The sequence below is a fragment of the Agelaius phoeniceus genome, chromosome 1 (genome assembly GCF_051311805.1).
Source record: "Agelaius phoeniceus isolate bAgePho1 chromosome 1, bAgePho1.hap1, whole genome shotgun sequence".
NCBI lineage: Eukaryota > Metazoa > Chordata > Aves > Passeriformes > Icteridae > Agelaius > Agelaius phoeniceus.
In genome coordinates this window covers 61,460,802-61,473,153 of record NC_135265.1, presented here as the reverse complement: position 1 = coordinate 61,473,153, position 12,352 = coordinate 61,460,802, and the positions used below count along the sequence as shown (strand labels likewise).

Sequence of the window (12,352 nt, the reverse complement as noted above, 5' to 3'; positions counted from 1 at the left end):
GGAAGGAATCAGCTACTGCATTGCTTTTATGTTTGAGTATGGACAAGCTATGGAAGACAACATATGTCTATTAACCTGGCCTGACTGTGGGATCCAATACAGAATACCATGCCTAAAAAAGTACCTGACAAGTTTCTAAAAGGAAAGACAAAACTTTATTAATAGTTACATAAATGTAGTAATTTCAGCTCAGAAATGGTTCCAGTTACAATACAATAGCATTTGCAATAAATAACATTTTCTAGAAACAGATTCCTAATATAAATTCTGTAATAGCTCACCCATCCACCCACAGGGAGAAGTGCTTTCATACAGAGACAAAATACAGATGTGCAGCTCATCTGCACCTGATTCATAGCCTGTACAAAAATCATTTGCCTTTGTTGCCTCCTTCTTAAAATTTTATTTCTAAATTTTATGTTTCCCTCCTTTGCCTTGGGGAGTTAAGGATATAAAAGGTACATGAAATGGGTTTTTCTTTGCTGCAGAAGTATAGGATTAGTATTCAAGTTAGGGATCCCTGATAAGCAATAACTGACATTAAGAAACTAATTCACCTGTATCCCATTTCCTTCTCCTGAAGGAACGTTTTCCTCTCTCAAATCTCACCAAAATGTCAGAAGACTACACTTACTGTTCTTTTATTACCACCACCCTGAAGCTCCACCTGACTACTGCCCATTACTGGAATACAGGGAGCAAAATTAATTTCACTTGAGGTGAGCAGGAATAGAACAGGAATAAATGCAGGAATAGAACATTTCCCTAGGAACTCAATTATTTCAAGAACATTAGAGTATCTGAGGAAAGTTTGCACCAGCACCAAGAACACATGCATGCACTCACTGTCTCACTGTTAAGTTCCTTGCATGTGTGTGAACTTCTGATTGCCCAAAAGAGACAAAAGAAAGGAAAATTGACATTGTATAAGCAAACATCTGACAGCACAAAACAGATGCTTGAACAGCACTTTTATATGATGCATCTGACAGAGGGAGAGTAAGACTGTTTACCTAAAGGACAGAGTTGATAATCTATTCTTACACACAAAACAAGAATAACCTTTTTCACCTATGTAAATAAACAATTGTCTGTAATTAGATATACTGCATTTTGCTTTGTTTTTCTACTTAATATGACAGGTTGAACCACAGGACAGAGAACTTGGATGTGGATCTCAACAGATTTGCCAAGGTAAACTTTCTTCCATACTGCAGTATGATTTGTTTTTCTACTTAATATGACAGGTTGAACCACAGGACAGAGAACTTGGATGTGGATCTCAACAGATTTGCCAAGGTAAACTTTCTTCCATACTGCAGTATGATTCTAGTTAGGAAAAGAAAATCCACAAGACAATTACCTGTTGACAGCCATGGCAGTTTCATGCTGTGTATGTACTGCATTGAATACTACAATTGGATAACTGAACCTTTTTAATACTTGGGAAGTTTTTTTCCAAAATACACTCCTTCCTTAAAATGCAAACAAAGGCAGTCCTTTTACATAGCTGGAAAATCCCTTGTGCGTGTAAAATCAAGATGCAAATGAAAATCCAGTGCTTACACTTCAAGGCAATGAGGCACTGCAAGTATCACCACACTGCCTGCCTTCAATGAGAGGCAGTATCTTAGCAGTGCCAAACTGAATTATTCTTTATTTTCAGTAGACTCTGAGCCACACAGGACAGCTATCTGGTCTCCTCTGCTTTTCAGTGCAGATGAGTCTTTTGGGAATTTTACAAATCAGCTGCCAGTACTCTTTCTGTATGTGAAGGAAAACAGTGTGCAGAAGTAAACGTGAGGACTGAGAACCTTCTTGGAATCTATAATAACCTGAAACAAAGGGTTAGAATCCAAATTCTGCCATTGTGTTTGCATTACAGCCAGTTTTCTGACCCTTCATTCAAGGTATGAACTGACATTCTGCAAGAAAGCAGTAGTTCTAGAAGTAACAATTATACTGAATCAAGATACAAGGCTTGCTATAGTCCCTCCTAAATTCCTGACACAAGTGACACAAACGTGATACTACAAATTCACAGAGCCAGAAATTATTGCTTTCAGCTTCTGTGAAATGCCACATATTAAAGGCAAGCCTGCTCTTATGGTAAGAGGAATAACTTCTTCCAAGCAGGGGGAATAATCAAACTAGAACCAGAAGCAGCTGAAAAATTTAAACTATATTCAACTTTGAAAAGACAGCTAAAATACTGTTAGCAACAAAGATGTTAAAGTATCATCAGAGAACTGAATTTACCAAGCAACTTCCACTTGCTAGGGCCTTATACAATGAGAAACTGGTCTAAATATTTCTCATTTGTTAGAGTGAGAAACACTTAGCCAAATCATGCATATGTTCTCATGGCCCATGAACTTACCAGAGATCCAAACGATCTGGGCCCACCAATGTGCATCCGTGGGCATGGGAATAGTCCTGGAAATTCTGCAGCATTAAGGAATGCAGATTTATGATTCCTGGAGTTGTTTTACTAGAGAAACAATTCTTCATTTTGGTGGGGTTTGTATGTTTGTTTTTTTTGGTTTTTTTTTAAGATATTTCAATACCTTCAAAGAAGAACATCCTAGGTTTCAGCACTGGCTTTAAAAACATAAAATAAACTCAAAAGACATAAGTCACTAATTTCACAAAACTGACAGATGCTGCAGACTGCACTGACATGTCCTAGCAGGTAAGCTTATAGATAAAGGCACACTGGAGACAGTATTTATCAGAAGCATCAGTGGCAGGACAGCACGTACAAACTTGAAATTATTTAGGCAACTTATTTCCTTGTTTAAAAATGCATGTTTTCAAGAGAATAATTCCTGAAAAATCCAAATCCCAACATTTGGATTTCAAAGGACAGAAATAAATTACTGTTTTGAGTGGGCCTTAAGTTTTTTCAGGAATGCTTTAAAATGAACACTGCTTTTATTATGTTAACACATCTGGAGCAGGAACTGAAAGACATCAGAAGCTTGCTTTTGTTGACCAAGATATTTAAAAATATATATACACACACACACACACTCTCAAGAAGAGGGAGAGTGTGATAAAGTAGATTTGTTTCAAGAAATACCCCAAACCCCCCATACAGAGAGCTGAAACTTGGTTTCTGAATAAAGCAAATCATACCATTCCTACTGCACTCCTTATGGGACAAACATAGACAACACCTGTATTAGCCCTTTTTAGCTCTTCACAGCCTCTCCCACCACAATGACTCCTGCAGCCACACAAAGATCTCCAGAAAAATGCAGGGCTGGACACAGGGTAAAAATACTCCTCAGTGCTGAATTAGTAGTCTTAGGGACTGTTGCTGACTGCACTTGATAATCAAAAGTATGAAACAAGTTATGAGCATGCTATGTTGCTGCAACTTCTGACCACTGATTTCTTCCAGCCTAGACAGTTCTGACTGTTGCCCAAGTCCAGTAACAAGAGTAGCACAGAAGCCACAGTGTTCAAGCCAGCTACTCTGTTGTGTCAGACTTCAAAGAAAGGATGGAAAAAGCCCCAAAATCCTCAACTACATTATTCCTCATGATGGAAATGGGCTATGTACCCTCCCTGACCCTTCTAAACTGCTCCCCTTGATCTCTATACTGCTCTATTCTCTGATAACAGGTTCTTTACCACTGGATTAAAAAAAAACCCCAAAGCATTAAAAACCTCTTCAAAAATGCTCCCAGAGGAATGCTTTCTCCATCAAAACACATCTTCCTCCATCGCAGTCCTAGACTTCAGTACATCAGTAGAGTAGCCCCAGGAAAAGCTGATGTCATGGCTAAACAGTACCACTGATGCAGATGCTCCCACAGTGAAGCCTGTGTATAAAAGTCAGGTCTTCAGTTCGGGATTTCAAAAGCAGTATTGGGGACATGATTTCAAAGCCAAACAAGCAGACTGTGAAGAAATTACCCAGACTGTGAACAAGAATGTCAGAACTGCAATACACCTACCCTTGCCAAAGACCAAAAAGGATCTCTTTAGGCCAATATACCCAGTCACTCAATAGCCAGAGAGAAAAACAGTCAAACAATCTTATGTTCAAGCTAAAACATTGCTCAGTACCAATTACCATGACAATGAAAGTACAATGAACCTCCTGCTCCACACAGGGTATGTGCCACAAACATTTCATTGCACAAGTGCCCAGCGCATCCTTTAATTGGGCACTTGATGCTGACAGATGGAAACTCACCTCAGCTGAGCATTCAGTCTTAAAAGGTCCAGAGCTCCTCAAAGTGATCTAAAAAGATTGTTTGGGATGCTCAAAATGCTTCTCAAGGTGCATCACACCAAGTCCTTCCTGCTACAGTTTCCTGGATGGACATGGCAGAACCAAAGCAATTTGATCATTACAGAAGCAACCTAAGGGTAGATTTCCCTGAAGACATCACACCTCCTATGTGAATACAGGGGATGTTGCATCCTACAGGACACAGATATACCATGTTACATTACAGCTGATCCAGTGCAACTGCTCCGGATTTTAACTTTCTCTGAAAACAAGACTGTTTTCACCCAATGAACACTACCCTACCCAATGAACACTATCCTAGAAAAGGAAGTCCCAAAGTACAGATGGATAAAGACAATGCACTAAAAATGCCCTTTGTGTTTCCATCCTAAACGAAAATTAAGATGGAGCCTGTGGCCACATATTGCTCTCTATAATTGTAAGGAACTTCATCTGTATTGGCTTTTGCTGTTGTAAATCACACCACTTCTCAAAGAGAGCATGAGGAGCACATATGAATCTGTATGCGGTTGTTAGTTACCATAGTTTATAGCAGAACAGCCCTGGCTAGTTTTGTAGCAGTGATATAGAAAAAAAGGCCTTCTGAAGTTCAAACATTCAGCACAGAACATGCAAGGAATAAGATGTGCTTTTTCTTGTTCCTAGAATGGTGACAAGAGGAGTTAGCTGACCATCTAATCCTTTCTCCCTCCTTCTGCCTTCCCCTACCTGTGCTAAAAATTTACACTTTAATCTGCAATTAGTTGATATTTTAGGAAGATTTTGGTTCTGGAAAAACAGAAGTGGGCCAACATGTTTCAGATGTGTCGCACCAGTGTGTTCTGTGCTTTTACCCTCATTCAGTTATCTGTCTTTGGAGCTGTAGTTGAAGGAAACTCCATTTCTGATGGACCCATTTATAAGTGTTCTAGAATTCTCTCTTTCGATCTTTTCTCTGCTGAAGATAGTGTCCTGATCACTGTCAAACTCTGACTCAGAGACCATCAGACTGGAATTGTGTTCTGTACTTCTGTGTTTTATACCTGACAATAAAAAGCAAAACAAACTCATTAGAAAGGCTTGGATTTTTAGTAGCATATTACCATCTTCTCCCCTGCTGTGATATGAAAAGTAAGTGAAAACATTCCCTGAAGTGCAATGTAACAGCACACAGCACACACCAATACAAAAACTGACTTTAGAAGTATCATATACAATTTCAGATACTTTTATGACTTCATTGCAGGCCCATCAGTTTATAACTCTGAAATGTGAATATATGTATTTAAATTTAAATGTAGTTGAACAACTAGATTATCTTAGTACACACCCAATATATTATTAGTATCTTGAATCTGGAATCAATCTGTCCACTCAATGACCTTATTAACATGAGTGGCAATGAAAGGTCAAGATTTCTACAGAAACATTATCTCTGTCTTTCTAGGACAGCAATTTCTCAGAATGATTTTGCTTCCTTGGATTCCAACATTTCCCTTGCTAAAAACTGAAAGTCAGGTAAATTAAAAGACATGTAAACAGCAGCTGAAATCTACTGATGTCTAACAGGGCACTGATGGGTCAGGAGGGAACTGCTGTGCAGCCACAAAACCAGCTCCAAATTAAAGCATGTGCTGAGGAGGAAGGCTCACATGGAGAAAATCTGTGGGGCAATTGAATGTTCTAAATTAAGATAAACTCTGAAGCTCAGAGCAGAGGCTGAGCCCAAGGCTTTATCAAAGGAATTAACTGATTCTCCCACAACCACTTCACTGTCTGTTTGTCTCTACCATTCCCAAACTTGTAGGCCTGCTTCTGGGCTCTTCCTGCCTACAGGTATCAATTCAGACACACTGGCTGCAGATTTGGAGGGTGAGCTCCTGGGCTGCCATACAGCACCTACCATATTTGGGCCGTAGCTCCATCCTCTCCTGTTCATCTATGTTATCTAGGATGGTATATTTTGTTTTCTTTCTTATCTTTGTCCTCTTCCGGCTAAAAAGATAGTAACCAAAAAGACATTTAATTCTCATGTACACACATAAATCTGCCCCCCGCTTCCTTTTCATATACATACGCCAATATACAGAATGTTATTGTATTTTCCCACCTCCACTTAAAAATATTGCTAGTTTATACCTGAGTAAGGCAGTTGTACAATATGGACAAGACAGTATAGCTAATTTTCCCTGATATAAAAAGATGAAGAAAGCAAGGCAGATTGATTTGCTCTCCTAAGCCACAGTTTGTTCAATTTCAGCATAGTAACTACAAACATGGTAGATGAATATTCATGTGCCCCACAGTTCACAGTGGAGAAGCTACCTTACTGCTCAGCCAGCATTACAGCAACAGCCAGCCTTGGCCTCCCCTCCATGATCTTCTGTAGAATTCATCTGGCAACTCAAAGTTTTTAAAAACTCCAAATCTCCAGCCAAATCTTGAGTCTACACTGTCTTTTTCATGTGGTTTCCACAAGGCAAACTCTTGACATTCTGTCCCATGCTGTAATTCCCTCCTCTTTTTCACATGGATCTGTATCAACCAGCCCTCACTCTCAGGCACAAGCCACATGAGGAGAAAGGACAAAAGCAACTGAGCTTACAAAAAAATCCCTCAAATAATCATCCAATATCCACAAGCCTGTGAGGCTCCACCCCACACTGTGGGAGTGGAATGGGACACACTTTACTATTTAAAGTTTTCTATTTACAGCGCTGTTCCTTCAACCATAAAAAATAAAATTGGTATCAACTCCTACACATCCTTTACATATTGCAAAGACACCCTAGAAAAAGATGAAAACCCAGAAAGATTGTGATGGCATTTTATTTTTGCTAACACCTGAACAAGCTATCTATTTGCTAAGTTGTTTGAGCTGCAGCAAAAACACTTGCTCTAGTGACAGAAATTGCAGGGGCTTGTCACTTGAAAGAGAATTTCTTATCAGCTCACTAGGGAAGACTGGAGGGGAGGCAGGGAGGGAAACAACATTCAGTAGTATGAATGCTCCTGTTTAAGGAAAGAGGAAGCAAGAAGTCTGCATGACTGAGATCACTAGAGTAAGCCTTGCCTGTAAGCCACATGTAGCCTGGGCATCCACCCTTCTTGTCCAAAGCATAAAACAGATTGGGAGCAGATCCTTTCCCATGGCCTAGAACACTCCTACATCAGTGACCTTCAGGGTGTGCCTTTTATTTTTTTAGCACGCAGTACCTGCAGGTCTCAGTAGGAGACTGAAGATCTGCAGTATACTCTCAGCATTTTAACATCAATTATCACTTAATATGAAGGATACTGCAACATCAACTTTTTGGTTTTCATAATGCAGAAGAGCACAGACACACAAATGGATACTCCTTTTTTTCAAAAGAAGGATGTGTCTACAGAAACAGCTACAGGAAGCTCCTCGCATGTCCAAAATGAGCTCAGTGGTTTAGTGCTATGGACTGGACTAAAACGTGGCAGTTGTGTGCAATTTTTGTGTGTACCCCATCAAAAAGAAACACAAATCATGTACCTTTTACAGCAGCAGATGCAGAACCAGGCAAGCCCTACCATGACCACAATGAAAATAAAAACAGATACAGTCACATAGAGTATACTCCACTCTGAAAAAAGAAACACAACAGTGCTTTGTAAGGTCATATGAATAGAATAACTTCTAATACAACTCCATTAAAATAACCAATCTTGAGGAATGGGGAGTGACAACAGGAATGTAGGAAAACTCAGCACCAACATATTCTTAGATGAATTCCTAAAAATCTTTAAGCTTTAAGATTAAAAGTGCACATTAGATATACTATTAGATATCAGATACTCTCAAATAGCTTTCACCACCTCAAGATATCTGAAGTCTATGTGGGAACTGACAGTCCTGCACAGGGTTGTGGTTATCACCTCAGTTATCATTCCCTAACTGAAATAAAAAGAGGTGCTCTGGGTCTGGCACTTTAGTAGTGCTTCATAAGAGGAGCTGATTAGATGTAGATCCTTCTAGCTCCACATTTATATTTATAAATCCAGGTAAACAGGAAAGGATATAGAGACATGTGCAATCATTTGAACTCCAACATGTGTATACTCACAGTTGTCAGTGCTACCAGGTTCTAAAGGTCAGTATTGTTCAGTCTGGAAGACTGATGTCTTTTTTGCTTCGATGAGATCATATTCTGTCACAGAAGCATCAACCACCCACTCAGGGAAATTGAAATAGTTTCCTCTTTTCCAGCTTTGCAACAGTTCTACTCAAAAGCTTTGCAATGCCCATGTTATTCAACAAACCCTCCAACTGGCCCCAAATTGTTTCAAAATCTCCCTCCCATTACCAAGTTTTCACATTATTTGATCAAACAGTGATTCTCTTCAAAATTTAGGCTACTACTGTCAAGATATCATTTCAAGAAATTATTCAAATATTTTTCTATAGAAAGGTATTGTTGGGCTGGAAAACACAGACTGTTCTAGTCTCCCCTCAGCCATCTACCTCTTAAGTACTCCCCATTCTGAGAACAAATAATCAACAGTCTCACATGACAACAAGTTACTCTTGAAAGACATCCCACAACACCCAAACTTACCACAATTACTCTCTCCATCATTGAGATAACGATGAATCAAGTTTTCCATCCACAGCTGGTAGCAAATGCAGCGCTTTGTTATGGGGTCACAGTGCCCATGTCCAGAGCATTTCAAAAGACAGGCTAAGAACAGAACCAAACACAGGGTCTGTTGTGTAAAGGAACAACTTTTCATACATCCTCTTAATGTTAGACTAGATTGGTGGCAAAGCAACTGGCTCATAACACTGTGATATGTTTTGAAACTGCCCTTCCTTTGGGGTTATGTGTCAAATAGATCTACAGTCTAGCAGACTGCTGGCTGTGTGAAGAAAGAATGTAAACAAAGTATATTTATAATAGAACAACAACTTTTTCAACCAGTAAATAAAGACAGAATTTACTGCACAATCAGTGACTATTTTATCACCAGAGCTTGCTTACTTTGTTTGTACTTGAATTGTTGTGTCCTGATTTTAAATTATGGAGAAGTTATGTCTGTAATACCTAAGGATCATAAAGGGTTGACATTACTACTGAAGCTTAAAATAAGCTTAGAAGTTCAAGCATCTTTTGGGGCAAAATAGAGAGTTCATTATAGGAAACCCCAGCGGCCTGTGTATATTGCAAAGATTAGAAGACTAGGTGGTAACGCTGATATCATCCATTTTGCCTGATACAGGCAGACAAGAACAAGTTAGATTACAAGCCTATTTACTGTAAAAGCCCTGAAGGAAGCATAGACATGAAACATACCTACTTTATGGCTATATTAAGTTTTGCACATCTTGTAAGAAAAGGTATCTTTATCCTCATATCATTATCCTTAAATATACCTTTAAGGTATCTATCCTCATTCCACAGGCCTTCCTGATGTAGACCAGATTAAGATGTGCCTGCTGATACAGATGGCATTTTTTAAGAGTGACTGACACCAGTCTACCTACCACAAATCATGAAGCATTATAGGTATTGTCCTCAACATCATCTTTTGTAAAGCTACCAAGCCCAGACACCAGATGGCAGCCAGAAAGACTTCATGCAGTGTTTCCAGGTGCTGTGTTAGCCAAATGTCTGCAAAGTTCTGAGATGGACAAGCACAATCAAAACATACCAGCTGTGTCAACTCGCAGGACTTTAAAAAGCAGGAAGTCAGCCTTCTGTTTCAAAAGCTGCACGTGCAGAGTCCGTGAGACATCTGATGCCTTGATCACCGTGGAAGGATGCCCGTTCTGCACGTAGAACACAACTGCAGTGCTGCAGAAAGAACAGCTAAGGTCAGGACTGCTGTCACAGACTACTTTTGGAATGCATTTAGCAATAAAGTATAAAGGCAAATCACGTTTAGTCTTTTTGGCTTCTGGAAAGCCAACATCACTACGATAAAGACTAGGGAACTCTGTCTGTGGAGCCCTGAACTGATCTTCATTCTGAGCTGGGAACACCAGCAGTTCTTGGGATTCTCAGTTTCACAGACAATAGAGAAGGATAACAGCAAATATAATTCCCTCCTTGGTCTTCCTGACTTTTGCTTTAAATATGTATACAGTTGCTTTCTCCACTGTCATATAAAGCCTGTCACAAAACACTCTGAAGCAATTTCACTAAATTTAGGAAACTGAATTTAATAGGAGAAAAAGCTCAGAAGCAAAGGATCCAGAGAATTTAATGTGGAAGCCCTTCTGCCCTGTCATCCACAACTTGTAAGTTGGGTGGTGCTGATCTCACCCTGTATCAGACACTTCAGGGAACATTTTAATTTGAATTTGAACAATTTAATTTGAAAAGCTGTGATTAGAAATACCATAGCTATAAATGGTAGACTTTCCACACTGTGTTTTTAAATTTTAAGAAGCTCCCCAAAAGCTAAACAAACATCAAAATGGGTTTTAAATTACAAAGTGGTTGACAACAAGTAATTTAAAGATAACTCATGTAAACAGCTTCTACCAATCATGCTGAGAAGTTTCTCAGGGTACACACAGCCATCTCTAGCATTCTACAACAAATGGAGGGAGTATTTCTTCTTCACAGTAAAATACCACATTTAAGAGAATCCACTGTGGAGTTTTCTGTGCAAAAAATGGATTTTCATCACCAGTTACCTCAGAAAATGTTTATAAAATATTAAGAATATCAAAACCATGGAGAAGAAGTAGAAAAAAAAGGGGAAATAAAATGGGCTTGATTAAACAGAGTTGGAACATTATTTTGAAATACAATACATGCTTCACTATGAGAAAGTTTGTTTATCTAACTCCATCCAACATTTGGAAAAAATAGCAGCACAGTATGGAATAAAGACACTGAAATATATATGCATGCACTTTCTTTAAAGGAAAAAGAAAAAATTTGTCCAGAAGAAATAGGATTTTTTTTTTTAAAACAAAACACATCAGTTCTGGGCGTCTACAGAGTTTACTTCGTCAATTTTCTACCACAGAAGTAATTCACCTTTTAAAGTACATTCTGTTGAGAAGTACAGCATTTTTTGTCATCTTAGGAAAGATTATTTTACAACTAATTATGAGCAGTGAGAGAGGCAAAGTAAATCACAAGGATTTCTGGCACAACAGGACATCTTTGTACCTTATATCTGAGTAGGCTTGTATCTTCTGAACTTTGATATCTGAATCCAAAACATTCAGCAGTACAGCCAACTGTCTCACCAGAGTGTCCTTCTGCTGCTCACTTAACTGTCCCACTCCAACCTGCAGGATCAGCTCCACCAGGCCACTCCTTTTGGGATCTGACAGAAGAAGAACATGCTATTCCTTCAGAGACTGGCAAGTATTTCAGTACCAACATGCAGTGCTTGACAGTATTTATTAACACTATAGTTTTCTGCGTAAGACCCCTATCACTGATAAGCCAACTCTTTTGTGTTCTTAGAGAAGTACTCACTTATTTTGTCACATTATCTATGAAACAAACCTGGTGAGTCCTAAGATAGTAACCCATCTTATCAATAGAAATAAAGTACTTCAGGGTGCACTTTCAGCATTTACACATTTCTGTGCAGAAAAGCAACTTCTTCTCTCCTAAGTGCTGCCATCCTGAAGTCAGAGGTAAGCACTAGATGAGTCCAATTATCAAGTTCCCTGCTAGTAATCTACTGCTGACAACTCAGGAAAAGGGAGCCACAGATGGACTTGTAGCATGCAAGACAGTGAACAAGTCTAAATGAGGATGGTAAATTTGAGAAATATCAGGTATGTTTACCCTGCCACCCTCACAAACTGTGGTTTCCGTTACATGGTGCTCGAACTTCTAGAGTGCCTTGCAAACAAAACAAACTTCATAGATATCTCATGAGAATCATAATCCAATTACTATGACTACATTCAACAGTAAACTGAGGAACAAAAATAAAATCATTGCCCCGAAGCCAGATAAACAAGGTGTCTCTGACAGAGCCAAGATTTCAGACTCTTTTCCTGAGAGTTCAACTTCCATCATTTAGCTATTTCATCTGCATTTACAACCCCCTGAAATTCTTAAGAGGAATTTTTTGGTCGTTCAGGATGAAAGGAGAAAAACAAAC

At 39.0% G+C, this 12,352-nt stretch overlaps 1 protein-coding gene across 4 annotated transcripts in view; it reads right to left on the bottom strand.

Moving 5' to 3' along the window:
• Nucleotides 1-132: 132 nt before the first annotated feature.
• KIAA0319 (KIAA0319 ortholog) overlaps nt 133-12,352 on the bottom strand; it is a 57,239-nt gene continuing 45,019 nt past the window's right edge. For 3 of the 4 annotated variants that reach the window (XM_054630522.2, XM_077179979.1, XM_077179982.1), the window contains exons 16-21: nt 11,398-11,557; nt 9,923-10,065; nt 8,830-8,952; nt 7,767-7,857; nt 6,150-6,241; nt 133-5,289 (exon numbers count right to left, since the gene is read on the bottom strand). In XM_054630522.2, the coding sequence (XP_054486497.2) occupies nt 5,111-5,289; nt 6,150-6,241; nt 7,767-7,857; nt 8,830-8,952; nt 9,923-10,065; nt 11,398-11,557 (788 nt within the window). In that variant the 3' untranslated portion in view covers nt 133-5,110. The remainder of the gene's footprint in view (nt 5,290-6,149; nt 6,242-7,766; nt 7,858-8,829; nt 8,953-9,922; nt 10,066-11,397; nt 11,558-12,352) is intronic. The other variant, XM_077179987.1, reaches the window with a different exon arrangement.